Source organism: Eumetopias jubatus, unplaced genomic scaffold (genome assembly GCF_037043125.1).
Source record: "Eumetopias jubatus isolate StellerSeaLion01/CBP00866 unplaced genomic scaffold, mEumJub1_p1.0 scaffold_10, whole genome shotgun sequence".
Lineage (NCBI taxonomy): Eukaryota > Metazoa > Chordata > Mammalia > Carnivora > Otariidae > Eumetopias > Eumetopias jubatus.
The window spans coordinates 27,728,131-27,750,296 of NW_028274816.1; the positions used below are offsets into that span (position 1 = coordinate 27,728,131).

The 22,166-nt window shown below is 41.5% G+C and overlaps 1 protein-coding gene across 2 annotated transcripts in view; it reads right to left on the reverse strand.

The window, feature by feature from the left end:
• Window positions 1-2,839: 2,839 nt before the first annotated feature.
• The window catches only part of RFWD3 (ring finger and WD repeat domain 3), a 45,808-nt gene continuing 26,481 nt past the window's right edge, over window positions 2,840-22,166 (reverse strand). The window contains exons 7-13 of one of the 2 annotated variants that reach the window (XM_028092929.1): window positions 15,008-15,122; window positions 14,269-14,497; window positions 11,042-11,192; window positions 9,735-9,911; window positions 7,886-8,100; window positions 7,013-7,224; window positions 2,840-5,286 (exon numbers count right to left, since the gene is read on the reverse strand). In XM_028092929.1, the coding sequence (XP_027948730.1) occupies window positions 5,143-5,286; window positions 7,013-7,224; window positions 7,886-8,100; window positions 9,735-9,911; window positions 11,042-11,192; window positions 14,269-14,497; window positions 15,008-15,122 (1,243 nt within the window). In that variant the 3' untranslated portion in view covers window positions 2,840-5,142. The remainder of the gene's footprint in view (window positions 5,287-7,012; window positions 7,225-7,885; window positions 8,101-9,734; window positions 9,912-11,041; window positions 11,193-14,268; window positions 14,498-15,007; window positions 15,123-22,166) is intronic. The other variant, XM_028092937.1, reaches the window with a different exon arrangement.

Genomic DNA, 22,166 nt, shown 5'->3' on the forward strand with positions numbered 1-22,166 from the left:
CTCTCTCAAATAAATAAATCTAAAAAAAAAAAAAAAAGGTTTGGCTAAGGCCATGGGAGACTCCTCAAGCTAAAGATGCCTGTTGGGAGTTCAGCCTCCCCTAGAAATGGGCCTGCCTCAGTATCCCTGCTGTCCTCGGTCACTGGCTGGAGCAACGCTCGGGAAGGGCAGTCTTGCTGCGGGGGCACTAATGGATTGTCAGGGCTTACCAGGTGGAACACCAGTAGCAGTCAGTTATGCTCCCCACTGTTGGAGTTCTGAGGGACTCATTTTCATGGCCACCACACCCAGGCAAATTCTGTAACTTCTGAGCGTTCCTTTCATATAAAAGGTGTACCACAGCATTAGGACTTACGGGATGAACAATGTACTAACGTGCTTCCAGGCACCCCCAAATTATGCAGCTAAGGGGCCTGAACATGTCCATCACAGAAACGTCAGTGATTATCTAGGCCGAGAATGTAAGACCCAGAGAGGAGCACGGCATTTTAGTTTGGATGGCCTACCTCCCTTAGAACAACTTGCCACGTTGCACAACATGTGGTCCCTACTGTAAAGAAATTTCATGCTTTTTGGGGAGGAAGGGGGTCTTAATCAAAGACATAAATGTTAGAATCTGATAACATAGCTTTCCTTTCCTTGACTCAGGTAGCAAGTGGATCCTGTGAGCTGAGGGAAGGGGCCTATCATCTGCCCAGTACAGTACTGTCACTGTCTCCACAGTCAGGATACCATCCTCATGAGGGGACGTGGTGTCAGGGCCAATTCTAGAGCTTCCATTGGGGTACAAGTCAGGTTTCAGCACTTCAAAGGGCTTAAGCTTCCAGAACAATTTCTCCTCTCCTGACCTCAACACCCTTTCTTAGGTTAGACCCTCATTCCTTCCTATCTGTTGCTGGCTAATTTAACAATCTTTTTTTTTTTTTTTTTTTTTTGAGGGGGCACGGGGAACCCGGATATGAACCAGGGACCTCTTGATTAACCATCAATTTTCTACACCACGTTTAAGAGAAACAATTGAGCCACACTAACATCCAACACCCCTCCCATAGCTCAAGCCTAGGAATTTACCAGGACCTTTCTGGAAGGACTGCTTTTTAATCTAGTGGTGGCATTTTATTGTATTTTTTCCCCCTAGGGGTGGTATTTTAATCAGATGGCAGGGTCTTTATCCAGGGACAGATATTCCTTCCTTCATTCCAGGAACAAGTGGTCTGCCAAGCCCCCACTTTCATTAGCCCACAGTCCATCCAACCACTGGGAACTCACCCAGAGCTTAGCTTACATAACCAAACCTCCACGTCTTTTTACCCAATCATCTGTTAAGTGAGGTTCTGAACTTCCTTTGTTTTCCTCTCAATGGGTAACATTTCCTTTTAACCAAATCCAGGTATTGTTAGTTTCGGCCCCATGTCTCGGCTTCTAGGTGAGCCCTTCTGTTTAGTGTAGCCATTTTTGGATAAACCTATTGGTACTTTTTAGGGGCGAGTGAGGGTTCATGGCATCCCTCTGCACATGCCATCTCAACAGCAGGCTCCTTATTCAGCCAGCCCTGCATGCACCCTGCTTTCTAGAGCCAACAGAGCAGTTCTAGCCATGTGACTGTTGTACTGGGCAGTGGTGTTTGCAGCCTCGGCACCCACAAGGGTGTAAAAGCATCACGATAATACTGACTGTCTGATTTATTTTCATTTTAAATATAGGAGAAATGAGTTGTGGGGAATCAGCCTGGGCTGTTCTGGAGATGGAGACGTTAAGAGTCAAAGTGAGCTTCCCCCCGTTCCCTAACTCGTGCTTAGCTGTAATGGAAAGGATAGGATGTCAACATGAGGAGAAGTAAAATTTAGTTCAACGCTATCTAATGCCACTTTCCTTTAATAGGATTTTTCAATTGCTTCTTTCCCTGTAAATTGGAATAACTACTTATTCCATAACACTGTTTAAAAATTAATCAATAGATTAGGAGAGGACTTTGTAAACTCTAAAGGGATAAACAGAAGCAACTGTTACCAATACACCGAAGTTGACTCATTAAAAGACAAGGACACACAAATGTCTGTTTCCAGAATTTCACCTGACAGCCAATCAGAGACGGGAAACGAGTACTGTGGAAGAGAAAAAAATGGCGTTGGGTTTCTTAGTAATGCAGGGGTTCCTTCCATCCCAGGACCTTTGTCATGTATTGTTGGAGCACCAGGCTCCATGACAATAACAAGCCTCCACCTATGGATCCGGTCCTGCTGGAGTCTAGTATACTCCATTTGCTGTTCATCTGGAAAACATTTTCAGCCTTTCCAATCTAATCCCAGAACCATGATTTACTGCAACAGAAATTCTGGAACTAAACAGAACAAAGACACTGAGGCAAGAGGCCAGAACTGTGCTGAGCAGGAACCCAGAGTCCCCACTTGCCCAGAGCAGCCAAAGACTAAAACAAATAAAAGGGTAAGTCCTCTCTTCCACTCCCCTCCTCCCACATTACGGTTTTCTGGATTCAAAGAACACACCAAGGATGCCAGTGGGCAAAGGGAGTCTGGGAAGTATAGTTTCCAAGATTTAAGCCCCTTGGATCTGAGAGCAAACAAATCACCAGTGTAGGCAAGTTCCTAAGAAGCAAACACACAGCTTCCCATTAAGCAACAGTAGAAAAGAACTGCCAGTTAAACTACCTCATCAATTTAAATAAGATGTTTGCTTCAGATCCAGAGTCCATCCTGTGTAATTCAGATCCAGTACGGCATGAAATGAAGAAATCCACCAGGCTGAGATTGTTCCACTTTCCCAAGAGGCAGACATGCTTTTGCCTCTGGCAGTCAAAGAGACAAAAGACACCAGGAGCTGGTACACATGGCAAATGCTTTATTTTCATATTAACACAAACATTAAAACACAGAATATGAACAGAGGTCCCACTGCCCTGTCAAAGCAGGTACAAGGATATCTACATTTACAAAATGTTTTGAGTCTGTTTAACTCCAAACCTTCCAAAGGGAGAACCACCTTAGAGACGGGTGAGGGGACATGTTGGGGCAGAGCCTAGTGCTGCATGAGAGCCCGGAGCCTGGGTCTACAGATGGAACCTCCTGCGGGCTGAGGGGGGCAGGGGTAGAGTGGCTGGGGGCAAAGTCTTTTCCTTGGGAGAAATCAGTTGAAGTCATATAAATTTGTTTCTGAAGCATTCAAATTTATTGGAGGAACACAAGAATTAGCAAGACCTGAGATTCACCCAACCTCCGTGGTAATAAGGCCCGTGGTTCCTGTGCTTGGGGGGATCAATCAGCAACAGCTGAGTGTACTTCCAGCCCCAGTCAAATCCTAACCCGGCTCCAGGTTTTGTCCCTGCCAAAGACAAAGGCAGCCAGGGCCTGCCCAACTGCATCCTCTCTGGCAATCTGCTGAAACCAGATGAGTTCTGCTTTTCAATTCAAACCCCTTCCTGCCACTGATGCTCTAGGCCTGGGCAGTCATTCTGAATCATCGACATAGTGAAAGGAGTATCTCCTCTGAGAAAAGGGGGCTCTTTCCCAGGCTCTGGAAACTGGCTTTTTGAAAGATGTACTAAAAGAGAAGGAGGGCACTCTTTAAAAGGCACAACTAGAACCTGGAACTCTGGGGAAATCGACTACAATAACCCCTTGCTAGTGAGAAATGCTAGAAACAGCTCAGGACCTGTCAGGCCAGAACTGTTTTAAAATAAAAATAGTAACACTTACAGAACAATCATTTAAGAAAGTCACAGTGTTGGCCATCCTGCTTCTAAAAACAGGGCACGGGCCACCACGCCTGAGGCACGTCCTCTCTGGACTGTGCTTTAGCAGGGCAGCCTTCGGCAAAGCAAAAAGACATATACTGAACCCTCTCCTGGAGAGAAGGGCAGCTCTCAACGTTGGACAATCCACGGTCGGAACGAAAGCTCATGGGCTTCTCCCTGCAATCCACACAGGTCTCCAACCACTTTATCTTCCTGAGAGTAACTATTTTTCTAACAACTTTTTAAAAAGGTTAGGAAGGGAGGCCTATCGGAGCCAAACATCAGTTTCACAGGAGGAAGGCTTTACCTGGGAACTCTATAAACACACTCAAGAACAGCCCCCTCACTGAGAGCTCGGCTTTATTCAGATAGGAACTCTTTCAAAATGAAGAGACAAGCCTTTCTCCTGTTTTCAGAAGCAGTCTGAGGAGCTTCTCTTTTGCAGCCCTCTCTTGGTTAGCCCCTTGCTCTTGATCTCTTTTACTAGGAGAGACTTAAGTAAGAGCTTTCACATATATTCATTTTTTCCTAGTGTGAGGGAAAAGGAGTGGTTTTCAGAGCACTGCTTAGATAAAACCAAGCCTGAGATCCCAAGCTAGCTAGAAAAAATGAGGCTTCCCCACTGCTCCAACAACTGGTCTCTTTCCTTGGCTCCCACAATGTGATGAACTTAATGCACTCAGCATTAGGAAAGGGTCTATAGCTCATCAGCCGCCTCCCTCACTGGGCTTGCCAAGATCCCAGCACTGCACACCTGGAATGTTCTGTTGCTGCCACAAAGCAGACCAGATGTGCTCTACCACACGCTTCTGTGCGGATGAGACCAAGTGACTAAAAGGTTGTCACCAACAAAGTCAGAAGTAGATCAAATCCTTCACCAGGTTGTATAGTGCCCTCTTGTGTTCAACTGAAGACTCTTCTGCATCCACGTGGCATCCAAGCAACATGAAGATGGTTGGCCCCTTCTGGAATATAAGCATTCATCCCCAAGTCATAGAGCTCAAGTGACAAGACCACTTAGGCAGGGTCACATCCTTCAGAAAATGCTTGGTGTACACTCATATCCTACATGACTGCTTGGAGGATATTCTCGGAGGCCCAGCAGAATGTCTGATCAGATATAGATTCTCAGCAGATTCATGAAGGATTTTAACCCAAGACATGAATACATAGATGGGAGTACCGGCCACTTACTCATTTGATGGACACTGCAAATACACGGCCCGTAGTGTTTCAGTGACCCGGAGTCTTTGAGTCACATCAACCCAAAGGAATCATGATCCCAGAAGTTCTAGGCCACAGACAATAAGCAGGGATCTTGCTCAGGGCTGCTAGCTGCTAGCAAACATTTAACGAAAACCAGCAGCAGGCCTGCCAAGTTCCAGACACAGTCACTCCCACCTATAGATGTGGACCATCTTCTCGGTTAAGGTAGCCAAGTAGCTGTTGTGGTTCACCTCAAATGGGCAGATGTCCAAGACAGGCTGATCGGCCTGCAGTTCCTGAAGCAATGAGCCACTGCCGGCATCCCACAGCTACAGAAGACAGAGAGAAGGGTCAGGGGTCATTCAGTTGAGCTGGGGCTCCTGCTTGCTTGATCATCAGACAACTTTGTGGGGTTTTCTTAAGATTTTATTTATTTATTTGAGAGAGAGAGAGGGAGGGAGGGAGAGGAGGGCAGAAGAGAGAGAAGCAGACTCCCCGCAGAGCAGGGAGCCTGACGCAGGGCTCGATCCCAGGACCTTAGGATCATGACCTGAGCCGAAGGCAGACGCTTAACTGACTGAGCCACCAGGCGCCCTTCTGTTAAATTTTTATTTAAATTCCAGTTAGTTAACATACACTGTGATATTAGTTTCTGGTGTACAATGAAGTGATTCACCAGTTCCGTACAACACCGGGTGCTCCTCACAAGCGCACTCCTTAACACCATCAGACAACTTTGAAAGAGCTGCAGAGAGAGAGAGAGAGAGAGAGCACTGCCCGGGGAGTAAGACAGATTGTCCCTAACCTTCACAAAGCCAGGATACACAACATGGTTTAGCTCTGGCCTCTGCAGTGTGATAAGCAGTTAGTCTACCTGTGAGTGGATCTAAAACCAAGCTAGCATTCAGCCCTCCATCAAGCCCTTCCATCGAGGGACAGAAGAGTCAACAAGACAAAAGTCCCTGTGTCTCTGCCCTCATGAAATCTTCTAACTAGTGCTTTCTTCTCCTTTTCACAAACTTTTTATTACGAAAAAAATTTTCATAATAAAAAGTAGGGTAGTACAATGAACTGCCCATCACCCAGATTATTAAGCTTTTTACCATATCTGCTTTACTGATGCTATTTTGGTTTGTTTCTTACTTCATGTCATTTTACCCTTACGCTATAGCAGTGCCACCCAATATGGTGACCACTAGCCACATCAGGCTATTTAAATTAAAATTAAATAAAAATTTAAAAATTAAGTTCTTCATTCATACTAATCACATTTCAAGTCCTTATGTGGTTAGTGCAACTACACTGGTCAGCAACACTCCAAAGCTTGATTAGATTTAGGTTCAAGGGCATCTCACAGGTGCCGTGTGTTTCATATTGTCTTACATTAAGAGGCAAATTATTTCTTGTTAACCCACTTACAGTGATATTAAGGTTGATCAATGTGTCCAGGTCATGACAGAATGATCCCTGCACTGTACAACTCCCCATCAACCATCCATTTGTCAGTTTCACCCTGAACTCATGAAACTGTTACCTGAATCAATTATTTTATCTATTGATCTATCTATTTTAAAAGATCTTATTCTATTCATTTGACAGAGAGAAACAGCACAAGCAGGGGGAGGGGCAGAGGGAGAGGGAGAAGCAGGCTTCCCGCTGAGGAGAGAGCCCGACATGGGGCTTGATCCCAGGACCCTGAGATCATGACCTGAGCCGAAGGCAGACGCTTAACAACTGAGCCACCCAGGAGCCCCTGAATCAATTATTTTATAGGGGTTTCAGTAGTTCTTTTTTTTTTTTAAAGATTCACAAGATGACCCACAGGACACTATAGCTCACATAAAAAAGAATGAGGTGAATCTACAGATATTGAAATGGAAAGATACCCAAGCTAGGAAGTTAAATGGGAGAAGAGCGAATTATAGGGCAGTATGTAAAGTGTAACTTGGGTAAAAATAAACAACCCTACATACACGCATGCACAGATATGTACAATTATGGAGAACTTTGGCTTTTTGCTCTACACACTTCAGTATAAAAAAATAACAGGCTCACCAGGGCAGAATGTGATGCTTCATCCCCGGTACACACCAGGATGCTGCCATCATTCTCTGGGTTTTGGAAAATGGCACTTTTGGTCAGTAGTTTGCAAGCGGGTCCCCCAAGGAACGTTTGTACAGGATGGCAGGAACAGACTGGCTCTCCAGCACCATCCAGCTTATAGGACATCTCCATCAGCACACTTCGTAAAGTGTTGTGATTTTTATCTACGGGACAAAGAAATCAATGTTGCTCCATGGGGATGATCCAAAGAAATGAATGAAGTACCCGAACCTCGGATGCTAACCAACTACCTGAGTGCAAGAGCCACAATTTACTAAGCCATTAAGAATAGCTACAAAGCAACCATAATAATAAGAACAAAATGATACAGCATAAATGAAATTCAGAACCCCAGGCTAAGATAAAGCAAGTTATCTACAAGGTATTTTTGCCTATGAGGGAAACAATTCTGAGCATAAGCTATCCTTCTTAGTAAAATCACTGTATTCTGCCAGACCCCGGCTTAGGTTTTTATATTCCTTAGGGGTACGCAGAAGACACGAAACTGCACTGAGGGTGACTCACTGGCCTCAATTCCAGGCCTCCTCATTCCATTACTGTTCTAAATCACAGGGGCTCCTCAAGTGGCTGACTCACTCCAAGGAGTACCTGGCAGAATTCTCAGACAAGTGAGAAGCAGAGGCAGGCTCTAGGGAGGAATGTGGGGCCACCATCTTCCATGTAGTGTAGTAGCAGGAGCCGTTAGTCTCTGGGGGCGCTTCCCAGAGCCACCTGAAGAGTAGGGCAAGCTCACCTTTTTTCCTCTGAACCGATCTGCTCCCAGACAACCCACAGGAGGTCCCACGAGGACATCCCAACACTCACCAGGCCTGTAGGTCACAAGACAGTGCCGGGTGCTGCTCTCTGTCTGAAAGTCTATGCAGCCCCCTGGCTCCATGGGCAGCACGTGAGGCCAATGAGAAAAGCCCATTTTGAGCTCCCAGAAGGAAGCGTTCTCCAAGGTTCCAGCCAATACCCCACCATATGGAAATGCAGCTGAGGCAGCTCTGGGTATGTATGATAGGGATACCAGCGGGCATCTGAAGGGGAAGAAAGGAAACCATGTTTCACATTCCAATACTTGTACTGCTCCTACCTCTATAGAAGAGGGTAAAGACCTTCCTTGGGTCACTCTCCTTTGACATTTGATAAAAACTACCAACCCACTCTGTAGAAACACAAGAGTATACCTATAATCTCTGCATCCAATTTCAGAGGAGATATCACATGTTTGAAAAACAGTTAAGAAAAAAAAAGGACTAGGAAATTTAATAGTACAAGATCACAAATACAAGGAAGATTGACTGATGTGAAGTTTCTAGTAATGGGGCTAGCCACATACACAAGGAAAGTCAGAAAGGAAATGCAGCTTACACATTTAATAAAGCTTCCAAGCTGTAATTGACAGACCCTTCAATTAACATATAGCCTGAAGCAACTGCATTTTTTTTTAAATTTAAATACTCTGTACGTCCAACGCGGAGTTCCAACTCATGACCCTGAGATCAAGAGTCACATGCTCTTCCAACTGAGCCAGGCCCTGAAGCAACTACATTTTAATTCAGAAACAAGATTGTTTCTTTAGAAATTTTCTAAATCTCTTTCTGCAAGCATATGACCAGAACTGTACGCCAAGAATTCTCTCAGAACTATCAGCCTGCCGAATCTGTTCCTATGAACTTTGTTTCTGCTGGACTTTTCAAAACGGTCACTTTGCCTGCTTTCTTTCATTGCCCTGTCTTTCCTGGCTGTTTGCTCTATTTTATTGCCTGCTCTGCCTGAATCCGTCAACATCAATGGCAGTCCCCATGTTTGCTGGGAGTTCACATCCATCCTCTTCAGGCCCACAGACCACGTAAAATAAGCATGAGTCTACTCCACTCAAATGAGAAGACCCCAGAGCATTGAGCCTAGGTTTAGTAACCATTACTATATCATTACTATAGTGATATCTTTACATTTAGATCCCCCTGCCCCCTTTTTAATATATATTCACATTGGAAATGGAAATTCTCTTTTAAGATACTTCTCATTTTGGCCTAGGTCAGATTCCACTTTTCCTTTTGAGAACTTTATGCCTTCAGGAGCGTATTAGGCCCAAATGGTACTCAACACATTCTGAAGAGTCACAGTGGTGCCGGTGGCCACCCACCCTCAGATTCTGGGCTTGACTTTATAAACCTCCCAACTCTGTAACTGGATTATAGATGATCCATCATAGTAACATGGCATCTTTAGACCAAGTTGGTTTAGCTGGAGATTTTAAATCATTTTGCATAGGCCTACCCTTTACTGATCTCTTCCTGTGCGTTAGACACGTGGCTATTAAAGCAAGTCTCTGTAACAGGCCAAGAACCGTGACCAAGGTCACACAGCTCCTATGCAGTGGAGCCAGGTTTGGAACACAGATCTGACTTCATTTTGCCATGCTGAGTGATGAATGATTGTACTGAACCTGGCTATACTTGGCACTAGGGCTTTCTACCATGTAGAAATAGCATGAACATATGGAAAGGATCTTACTGAGCCCAAAGCAAGAACACATTACTGCACGCAGAGAACTGCCCTCTGTGAGGAATTCTGACCAAATGGGAAATACTCTCCAAAGAGAGGATTCATATGATGGTCCAAGAGAAAGCTGCTAACTACTGGGAAAAACTAAGTGGTTCCCTACCTGGCTTTCTGGGGTACTAACTCCTGGATATGACAGCTCGTGTTTCGAAGGTCATACACCAGGATCGAACCATTGACCAGTCCAGCATAGATGTGATTGCTTTCATCAAGACACCAGCAGCAGCTCCAGACAGGGCGACCAGTATTGTAAGTCTGGACCACTGTATTTGTCTCCAGGCTGTGGAGATATAAGACTTTCACAGCTATGCATTAAGGAAATCAAATATATAACAAAGATGTAAAGATTATCATTTCAGTGATAATCTTTTAAGAACACACCCACACACCCAAACAATTTGGGATTCCCAATTTCCTGTAGGGACTGCCCAGGTAACTCCTTTCGATTCCAAAATATTTGTTTTGGGGGACACAGGCTTTCCTCTTGAAATGTAAGGAAAATAAAAGAATAAGTTAAATAAATAATTCTCCATAATTATCTATTATACAGGTAATCAATATTCAATGCTGAAAAATTAGAATATACCTGTGAGAAAAATAAAAACTAACAATCCAACCACCCAGAGATAGTCATTAATAACACTTTAGTCTTTAACCTGCCCTTTTCTTCTCATCTATTTTTTAACACTACTAGGGAAAAAAAAAACCTTTTATACATATGTATAAAACATAATGTCACGCTGAGTTTTGGGGCTAATTAAGCCGGAGCATTCTTGAAAAATCAAAAGGCTTATCAGGCCTGATAGCAATATCATGATGTCCCTCAGATTTAACTGTGGGACAGGAAACCAACTATCAGACGTCTGATCAGAACTACTTCCTAAGATGAAGGCAGTGAGTGCGTTCAGATCTGGTTCATAGCAGTCACAGGGCACATGGATAAAATGCAGTAACCGAGGGTTACTGACGAGAGAAGTCAGGGCACCCCAGGAGAATGAGCTCCTGGAGAGCATTTTTGTTCGGCAGGATGATCCCAGTAACAGACCAGGAATAAGCAGGTCCAAGCTGGCATGGTAACCCCATGGTGCCCGGTACCAAGCCTCCCTCCATAATGTCATTCAACCATCTCTAGGCTGTTCCTCTCATCTGCCTGGCTTAGGATGTATTTTGTAACACAAATAAGTTTTAAAGAAACAGGGCACTGCACATACTGTTGTGCAGCCTGCGGCATCTACTCTGAAAAGGAATACATTTCAAACTCAATGAACCTGGATCTCAGAAGACAATGCCTCAGACCAAAAAAAAAAAAGGAAAAAAAAGCGAGCTAAGGCCATCCTAACATGGATACTAATTTCCACTCTGTTCAACACTGAACAGCCCAGGCTCCTACTTCCTCCCCGAAGCACTCACCTGGTCAGTTTAACAGTGTTGTCTAGGGAAGCCGAAAGCAGTAAGCCTTTGAACCGACTGCTGAAAGCCAGTCCGCGGATCTGTTTGCCATGCATGGCAATGTACTGACTGCTTTTCATGTTGGCAGTACTCAACATCTTAACGCCAAAGCCTGCCAAAGACAAGAGAGCATGAAATCACTGAAAGTCAATTTAAGGCAAAGCAAACTACCTTTTCAAGTAGCTCCTTTGTTCAGCTTTCCTGGCATATAAATCCCGGGAAAACAGCTGGTCAAACAAAGAAAAAAAAAATTCCCCAGGGTTATAATTATTTTAAAAAGTATATTCCACTCCAAATGTCCAACAACAGGTGAATGGATAAACCACTATATGTACATATACATAGAAGAGAACACTGCCCAGCAATATAAGGAAATGAACTACTGATATACACAATAATATGGATGAATCTCTAAAACTTTATGCTGAAAGAAGCCAGACAAAAAAGGTAATACTGTATGATTATGATTATGTAAAATTCTAGAATATGCAAACTGATGTGTAGTGACAGAAAGTAGATCAGTGGCTGCCTGGGGATGGAGAGAGGAGGGAGGCGCAGATGGGAGATAGATTATAAAGGGCATGAGAAAACTCTGGGGCAATAGATGTTCATTATCTTGATTGTGGGGATGGTTTCAGGGGTGTATACATGTATCAAAATTCATCCAACTATACTTTCAATATGTGCAATTTATTGTATGTCAGTCAAATTTCAATAAAGCTATTAACAGAGAGATTCACAGTGAAGATGCAGAGAGAGTGAACAAGAAAGAATGGAGATGGGTGATTTCTATGCCAGGTGGTCAAGACATGCTACATTTGTCTGAGTGGAAAAAAAAACAGATGACACTTCAAGTATTCTAATCAATTTGCACCATTCCAGAAGGGGAAAAAAATCCCCCCCCCAAACTTGACCTTTTTATTTGTTACTCTGTTCTCTTCCTAGGCTCTGATAATGTATTTATTTTTACTAAGTATCTATTATTATCCAAGTTATCCACAAAAGAATTTGTCAAATCTTAAGATTTAGGATAGCCTTGAGTCACACGTCAGCTTCTCTGGGGAACCAAGTGGGAAAAGTTTATTGTGTTTTCTCCTGAAACAGAATTAGGAGAGCCAGAAAGACAAACAGGGAAATAATGGGCTTTAAATCAAGAGGGAGCATGAATACTGGACTAGTTAATGATCAAGGGAAACAGAGAGAAATTAGCGCCAACAAGCTATCAAGACCTGGCTGTGCTGTGTGGAATAGATGCATTAAGGAAAAAGGAACAGATCACACCCAAATGGGGGAACAATTCAAAGAAATAGGTATTTTCCCAGTTTGTAGGAAAGGCTTTTATGATAAATCTTTTATTAAAGATGTGGACGGAACATAGAAACATTATAAACAATTCTTTTATGTTCCCCGTAACTAGAGCTTCTCTCAACTCCCAGCTATCAGTGAACAGAAAAATATACAATGATCTAGGAATTCCACTTCTAATTCTATACATACCTACGTTTAGGGGGACACAGTTTTGAAGCATTTGAATGGAACTTCTAAGTGGGTAAACAGGAAATCAGGCTGAAGCAAAAGGACCTGACAGCTGGGAGAAATCATATGCTGAAGACTGTGGAAAGAAACATCTACTACAATCAGGAATGATTTAACTGGGCATGTGAGGAGATTTCAACATTAAGACAACCTAAAATTAAGCTTTTTAAAAAGCACAAAATAGGGGCGCCTGGGTGGCTCAATCGTTAAGCATCTGCCTTCAGCTCAGGTCATGATTCCAGGGTCCTGGGATCGAGCCCCGCATCGGGCTCCCTGCTCGGCGGGAAGCCTGCTTCTCCCTCTCCCACTCCCCCTGCTTGTGTTCCCTCTCTCGCTGTCTCTCTGTCAAATAAATAATTAAATCTTTAAAATAAATAAATTAATTAGTTAAAAAAGCACAAAATATGAGAAAATTTAGTATTTATTGTATTATTATCAATAACTAATCAATTTCCAAATTCTTTTATTCAGAATTTGTGAATTTGAATACTACTGAAAATAATTGTTTCAACTTGAATGAGCCCTTGGGATAGTATTTTTTGTTTTTTTAAGATTTATTTATTTATTTTAGAGAGACAGAGAGCAAGTGAGTGAGAGCACGAACAGGCAAGGGGTAGGGCAGAGGGAGAGGGAGAGAATCCCACGCAGATTCCCCACTGAGCACGGAGCCCAGTGTGGGGCTCAATCCCCTAACCCTGAGATTACAACCCGAGCCAAAATCAAGAGTGGGATGATATATCAAATGAGCCACCCAGGCACCCCTGGGATAGCGTTTTTAAAAATATTTCCAGTCTAGGGGCACCTGTCTGGGTGAGTCAGTAGGGCATGTGACTCTTTTTTTTTTTTTTAAGATTCTATTTATTTATTTGACAGAGAGAGAGAGAGACAGCAAGAGAGGGAATACAAGCAGGGGAAGTGGGAGAGGGAGAAGCAGACTCCCCGCCGAGCAGGGAGCCCGATGCGGGGCTCGATCCCAGGACCCTGGGACCATGACCCGAGCCAAAGGCAGATGCTTAACGACTGAGCCACCCAGGCGCCCGGGCATGTGACTCTTGATGTTGGGGTTCTAAGTTTGAGCCCCACGTTGGGTGTAGAGATTACCTTTTTAGTTTTTGTGGGGTTTTTTTTTGTTTTTTTTGAGATTAAAAAAATATAAAATCTTAAAAAAAAGTCTCTAGTCTAAAATGAATCTGTGACCTTATTTAATTTTTATTAAACAAAATTTTTTTCTAAATAATCTCTATACCCAACATGGGGCTCAAATTCAAGTCTCATACTCTACTGACAGAGCCAGTCAGGTGCCCCCCATGAACGTGTGACTTTAATGGGACAGACAGGAAGTGCTGTCCTTTTCCTTGGACTATACCAGTAACCCATGCTTCCAAGTACCCTATCTTCTCTTACTTTATTACAGTTATTAATCAGCATTCCTGGGCTCTTGGTGAATACACACGTGTGTACAGAATGAAGCCAATGGACAGATAATCTTTGCAGCACCTTAGAGCATCTGCATTAACAGACTAGGAAAGGTGATTTGGTGGGCTGTGGTCAGCGTTCACCCACTAGCAAGTCCTGGATTCTACAAAAAAGAGACAAGAGAAATAAATGAAGTTCGGTAATGAACATGAAAGCTGAGGTGCTGGATTGTTCACCTGGCAGGAAGGAGGCCTGAGGAGAAGGCTGTGACACCACCAGGCAGCTCAGAGCATCACAGTATGCCATGATGCGGCAGTTTCCTGTCTGAGACACTGTGAAGGTCTTCTGGAAATGGTACTTGTGCTGGTTCTGGCTGGAGGGTAGGCAGTTCGGGAAACGTGCTTGGGAGCCCCCGGGGGACTGTGAAATCTGATCCCGATGCTGCACAATAAGCTTCTGCAAGTCCTAAAATGAAAACGATGTTGTAAATGTGAAGCCTTTTCGTCTGATATCCCCCTCATGCACAATTCCTTCATTTCACATGGGAATGTTTCTTCTCCGTTACATGGAAATGCTGATATGAGTCCGAGAGCCCCACTGCCGTTCTCCCAGTATTTCAACAAGAAACTGAGCCAACAAGAGCACAGATCAGAAAATAGGGGGGCTGAAAGTCTCCAATGGTCATCTTGGCTAAACTCCTCATTTTATTGGTAGATTCTGGGAGGTAAAATTACTTAAAATTTGAATTAACAGCCGACTGTTTAATTTGTTCCAAGTTCGAATTGCAGAATTCATCCTCAAGAGTGTACAATTCCAACAAATGCTCTAATCAAAAATAGAATAAAGAGTTGGTCTTGCTTACTTCCTGAAAAACCTGGTAAATCTTTATTTGTATCTAAGATGAACCAAAGTTCTATTTAGATTCCTTTTCCATTCCTATCCCCAAAGTTCTCTGGATTAGAATGGGAAACCTACCTGCACACGACTATGAAGCTTACTGCATTCATCAGTGAGGACTTGAAGTTGGAGCCGGCACTGTGCCGATTCTAGCTCGGCCTGCTTCCTCAGCATCTGCTCCTTCAGTAAGGAACTAGAAAGGGAAGCCAGCAACAGGTGTAGATTAGGAAGGCCACAGAAGACTTCCCAACAAGATGTCAGATTAAGTTCATGCTAGATACACACACTTTGCTGTAAATATGTCATGATGGTGAATAAAATATAACAAAAGAAAAAAATCTCTCACATCCAGAAACACTACAGAAAAGGAGCACGCAGGGCCGAACTCAGGAGTCACTGGGATTCAGCATTAATGCAGGCAGTGATGTCCAGGAATCTGGCTTTTACTAGGAAATGAGACCAAAAATGCAAAAGTGCCAAATGAGAGAACAGAGGCAAACCCACTGCTCGAGTTAGGGCCAAATTATAAGAGTAAAATGACAATGTTAAAAGACCAAGGTCATCTGTTGGATTAAAAGAAAACAGTAAGTTACGAGTTGTTTGTCAGATACTAAAATTAAATAACACTACAAAAACGAGGCTGAAGGTAAAAAGATAGAAGGTATATACTGGGAAAATGCTAAGACCAGTCAGAATTAAAAAGCATGAATAGGGGCGCCTAGTTGACTCAGTCGTTAAGCGTCTGCCTTCAGCTCAGGTCATGATCCCAGGGTCCTGGGATCGAGCCCCGCATCGGGCTCCCTGCTCGGCGGGAAGCCTGCTTCTCCCTCTCCCTCTCCCCCTGCTTGTGTTCCCTCTCTCGCTGTCTCTCTCTCTGTCAAATAAATAAATAAAATCTTAAAACAAACAAAAAAACATGAATAGGCATAAAGAGGAACAATGCATAATGAAAAACATACATTCACCAAAAATAAAAGTTATAAATTTGCATGTACCCAAAGACACTTCAAAATATGCATACACAAAAAAACTTACACTCAGTAAGACAGGATGGAGAAAAGATGAAAACTGGAAAGGATAAAGCTGCCCTATTCATCTCCGTGGAAAGTTTAAGAGAACCCACAAACTATGTGCTGGAATTAAGATCCGGAAATTAGATTGGGGTGCCTAGCTGGCTCAGTCACAGAAATGCGTGATTCTTGATCTCAGAGTCATTGAGCTCAAGCCCCCCGGTGGGTATACAGAATACTGAAAAAATAAATGAACTAAAACAAAAGATTTAGATCAACAGCATTTCCCATATGCCAGATAACTGATTAGTAAATGTAACAGAAAAAACATCATTCACAAGAGCAATTCTAACAATAGCAATCTAGGAATAAAGTTAAAGAGCATGCAAGAGCTTTACGAAGCAAAGTACACTTGTAAAAGGCACAAGAAGACAGTGAATAAGTGGAAGGAAGGATATTATATAATGTTCACAGCTGGAACGACTCAAAATCATCAAGATAGAACTTCTCAAGTTACTCAAAAAATTTAATGCAATTTCAATCAAGATTTCAAAGGGAGCTTTTCCCTTTGAAATCTTGATTGAAATTGCATTAAATGGAACTTAGGAAACTAATTTTAAAATTAAGAGCAAAATGCCAAGAATGCCAAAGTCAATTTGAAGAACAAGGTGGGAGGAGGTATTTTAAAACTACACTAAATTATAACTTTGGAATACTGGGGCAAGAATTAACAAAGAGACCATGGAACCTAAAAGCAGTCCATTCATATACAAAAATTTAATCTAGGGGCGCCTGGGTGGCTCAGTTGGTTGAGCGACTGCCTTCGGCTCAGGTCATGATCCTGGAGTCCTGGGATCGAGTCCCACATCGGGCTTCCTGCTCAGCAGGGAGTCTGCTTCTCCCTCTGACCCTCTTCCCTCTTGTGCTTTCTATCTCTCATTCTCTCTCTCTCAAATAAATAAATAAAATCTAAAAAAAAAATTAATCTAGGATAAAGGTAGCAATGAAAACTTATACAGGAAGAACATATTACTTAATAATTACGCTATAACACCTGGTTATCCATAAAACTATATTTAAAAATATTTAAAACCTACATAAAAAGCAAAATTTTTGAAGAACCTTTAGAAGAAGACGTTAAGTCCTTATGACCTTGAAGCAGTGGACAAAGAAACACAAGAGATAAAATTTGACTGCATTAAAATTAAAAACTCATGTTCAACAAAAGAAAACATAAACAAGTTAAAGAGACAAGCCACAGAATGGGTGATGCTATTTGCAATATACACAACCAGCAAAGAATCAGTACAGGTGACCCTGAACAACATGGGTTTGAACTGCGCTGGTCCACTTACAGTGGATTTTTTTCAATAAATACACCAGAAAATTTTTTTGGAGATTTGCAACAATTTGAAAAAACTCACAGATAAACCTAGAAATGTTTGGCCATGTAGCCTAGAAATGTGGAAAAAATTAAGAAAAAGTTAGGTATTATTGTAAGGATGTAGTACATAATACATATAACATAAAATATATGTTAACCAATATATGTTACCAGTAAGGTTTCTAGTCAACAGTAGGCTATTAAGGTTAAGGTTTTGGGCAGTTAAAAAAGTTATGTGTGGATTTTTGACTGTGAGAGGGGTTGGTGCCTCTAGTCCCCGGGTCAACTGTATAAGGAAAACACAACGAACTATACATCAGTAAGAAATAAACAATGTATTTTGCTCAATACAAATGAACAAAAGATAAAAAACAAAATTCACAGACGAGTATGTCCAACTTCATTAATAACTGAGGATATACAAATTAAATAAACACTACTTGACTCCATGAGACTGTCAAAATTAAGTCTGATAACACAAAGCGGACAAGGGTATGAAAAAAATGAGAAATCTTACTTTTGCTGGTGGGAGTGTAAATTGGAAACAGCTTCTTGGAAGAGCAATTTGACAGTATCTAGTGAAGTTGAAATTACATGTGACCTACAATAAAGTAATTCCATTTCTAGACATAAGGAGACTTTTGCCCATCTCTCTGCACGATGGCTTATATTAACAAAAACCGGAAACCACCTTAACTGTCCACCAATACAAAACATGTACAGGGAAATTCTAAATTAGAGAACTAGAACACTCTACAAGAGTTAGAATGAATAAGCTAGAGCTATCCCAACTAGGATATGTACCCCAAACATAATTCTAAACAAAAAAAACAGGGCACCTGGGTGGCTCAGTTGGTTAAGCGTCTGCCTTCAGCTCCCAGGAGTGGGAGAGGGAGAAGCAGGCTTCCTGCAGAGCAGGGAGCCCGATGCGGGGCTTGATCCCAGGACCCTGGGATCATGAGCTGAGCCGAAGGCGGACGCTTAGCAACTGAGCCACCCAGGCGCCCCTAAATAAATAAAATTAAAAAAAAAAATTACCGAGGAAAATTATAATCTAGTAACATTTGCATAAAGTGTAAAAACTCTAAATCATACTATATGATTTATAATTATAGATCCTCTGGGGAAAGAGATGGAATTAAGGACAATGAAATTCACAAGGAAGCTTTTGCCTTACCTATAATGATTTATTTTTTTAAGGCCTAAAACAAATATGGCAATTTGTTAAGATCTGATAAAGTCCAGTACAAGGGTGTTCATTTTATTAAGTTTCTGTATTTATTGGCATTTTCAGAATGTTCGCATTTTCTAAGGAGGATAGGGAGCATACTGATTGATTATAGTAACCAGCAGTTTATTTTCAATTTTAACTCCAGCGTAGTTAACATAGTGTCGTATTAGTTTCAGGTGTACAATACAGTGATTCAACAATTCCATCTATTACTCAGTGCTCATCAAGATAAGTGTACTTGTAATCCCCTTCACCTATTTCACCCAGCCCCCACCCACCTCTCCTCTGGTAACCATCTGTTTGTTCTCTATAGTTAAGAGGCTGTTTTGGGGGGCGCCTGGGTGGCTCAGTCGTTAAGCGTCTGCCTTCGGCTCAGGTCATAATCCCAGCGTCCTGGGATCGAGCCCCACATCGGGCTCCCTGCTCTGTGGGAAGCCTGCTTCTCCCTCTCCCACTCCCCCTGCTTGTGTTCCCTCTTTTGCTGTGTCTCTCTCTGTTAAATAAATAAAATCTTAAAAAAAAGTCTGTTTTTTGATTTTTCTTTTTTTCCCCCTTTGCTCATTTATTTCTTAAATCCCACATATGCGTGAAATCATACAGTATTTGTCTTTCTCTGACTGGCTTATTTCATTTAGTATTACACTCTCCAGCTCCATCCATGTTGTTGCATAAGGCAAGATTTCATTCTTTTTTGTGGCTGAATAATATTCGTGTGTGTTTGTGTATACCACCTCTTCTTTATCCATTCATCTCTACTTGGGCTGCCTCCATACTTTGGCTATTGTAAAATGGTACTATAACACAGGGGTGCATACATCCCTTTGAATTAGTGTTTTTGTATTCTGTGGTTAAACAGCAGTGTGATTACTGGATCATATGGTATTTCTGTTTTAAATTTTTTGAGGAACCTCCATACTGTCTCCACAGTGGCTGCTCCAGTGTGCATTCCTACCAACAGTGCAAGAGGGTTCCTTTTTCTCCACATCCTCGCCAACACCTGTTGTTTCTTCTGTTTTTGATTTTTAGTCATTCTGACAGGTATGAGGGGATATCTCATTATAGTTTTGATTTGCATTTCCCCAACGATGAGTGATACTGAGCATCTTTTCATGTGTCTGTTGGCCATCTGGATGTCTTCTTTGGAGAAATGTGTGTTCATGTTGTTTGCCCATTTTTTAAAAAATTGGATTATTTGTTTTTAGGGTGGTGGGTTGTAGAAGTTCTTTATATATTTTGGATACTAACCCTTTATCTGATATGTCATTTGCAAATTATCTTCTCCCATTCAGTAGGTTGTTTTTTGTTGGTGTTTCCTTTGCTGTGCAGAAGCTTTTTATTTTGATGCAGTCCCAGTAGTTTATTTTTGCTTTTGTTTCCCTTGCCTCAGGAGACCTAGCTAGAAAGATGTTGCTACTGCTTATGTCAGTGGTGTAATTATGCTCTTTTTTAGGCTTTTCTATGGTTTCAGGTCTCACATTTAGGTCCTCAATCCATTTTGAGTTTATTCTTGTGTATAAGAAAGTGGTCCAGTTTCATTCTTTTGCATGTTGTTGTCCAGCTTTCCCATTTGTTGAAGAGACAGTCTCTGTCCCCGAATTGCATATTCTTTCCTGCTATGTCAAAGAGTAATTGATCATGTAACTGTGGATTCATTTCTGGGTTTTCTATTCTGTTTCATTCAACTGTGTGTCTGTTTTTGTGCCAATTACCACACTGTTTTGACTACTACAGCTTTGTAATATAACTTGAACTCCAGAACTGTGATACCTCCAGTTTTTTTTTAGGATTCCTTATAAATTTTAGGATTGTTTGTTCCAGTTCTGTGAAAAATGCTGTTGGTATTTTGATAGAGATTGCATTAACTGTGTAGATTACTTTGGGTAGCACAGACATTTTAATGATATTTGTTCTTCCAATCCATAAGCATGGAATGTCTTTCCATTTGTGCCATCTTCCATTTCTTTCATCAATGTTTTATAGTTTTCAGAGTATAGGTCTTTCTCTTTAGTTAAGTTTATTTCTAGGTATTTTATTATTTTTGGTACAATTATAAATGGGATTGTTTTCTTAACTTCTATTTCCGCTGCTTCATTATTAGTGTATAGAAATGGAATGGTTTTCTGTACATTGATTTTTCATTCTGCAAATTTAATGAATTCATTTATCAGTTCTGGCAGTTTTTTGGTGGAGTCTTCTTTGGGTTCTCTACGTACAGTACCATATCATCAGCATATAGTAAAGTTTTAGTTCTTCCTTACCAATTTGGATGTCTTTTATTTTATTTATCTGATCGCTGTGGTGAGAGTGGACATCCTTGTCTTGTTCCTGACCTTAACTGAAAAGACCCCACTTTTCCCCCATTAAGGATGATTTAGCTGTGGGGTTTTTCATATAAGGCCTTTATTATGTTGAAGTCTGTTCCCTCTACACCTACTTTGTTGAGAGTTTTATCATGAATGGATGTTGTACTTTGTCAAATTTTTTTTTGCATCTATTGAAATGATTCTTTGGTTTTTATCCTTTCTCTTATTGAGATGATGTATCACATTAATTTGCAAATAATGAACCACTCTTGCATCCTGGGAATAAATCCCACTTGATCATGGTGAATGATTTTTTTTTAATGTATTGTTGGATTTGGTTTGCTAATACTTTGTTGAGGATTTCTGCACCTATATTCATCAGAGATATTGGCCTGTTGTTCTCTTTTTTTTTTTTTGTGGTGTCTTTATCTGGTATTGGTATCAGGGTGACACTTGACTCATAAAATGAATTTGGAAGTTTTCCTTCCTCTTCTATTTTTTGAAAAAGTTTGAAAAGAATTAGGTATTGGGGCGCCTGGGTAGCTTAGTCGGTTAAGCGGTTGAGTCTTGATTAGGGCTCAGGTCACAATCCTGGGGTCCTGGGGTCAAGCCCTGTGTTGGGCTCCACACTCAGCAGGGAGTCTGCTTCAGGATTCTCTCTCTCCCTCTGCCCCAGCCCACTAAAATAAATAAATAAATCCTTAAAAAAAGAATAGGTATTAACTCTTCTTCAAATGTTTGGTAGAATTCACCTGTAAAGCCAACTGGTCCTGGACTTCTGTTTCTTGGGAGTTCTTTGAGTAATCAGCAAAGTTTTAAATATACTCATATCTTAACAACCATGCCTACAAAGTTAGCTTTTTCAACAAAATTACCCTCTTCACAAGGCTGCCATGTAAAAACACTAAATATTTATTGGACCAAGTAAGTATTTGTTGGACCAAACGAGAAAAAATAAAGAAGAAAATTAAAGTCATCTGTAATTCCACTACTCAGTGACTACCTGTAGTATTTTTTCTGCTTTGCAAAAATATAATCACCATAATGTGCTTTCACATGACAAAATATTACATGCACTTTAACATCAGTTTAAATAAATGTGTAGTATTCCATCGCTGGATATGCCAGTTTACTCAATTAATTAATTCTCTCGGTTTGGATTAACAATGCTTAAATGGAAAGTCTCATGAAGTAAATCTTTTTGTTTTGTTAAAAAATGATTTATTTACTTCTAAAGATTTTTTTTTATTTATTAATTTGAGAGAGAACGAAAGAGAGCGTGAGCAGGGGGCGGGGCAGAGGGAGAAGC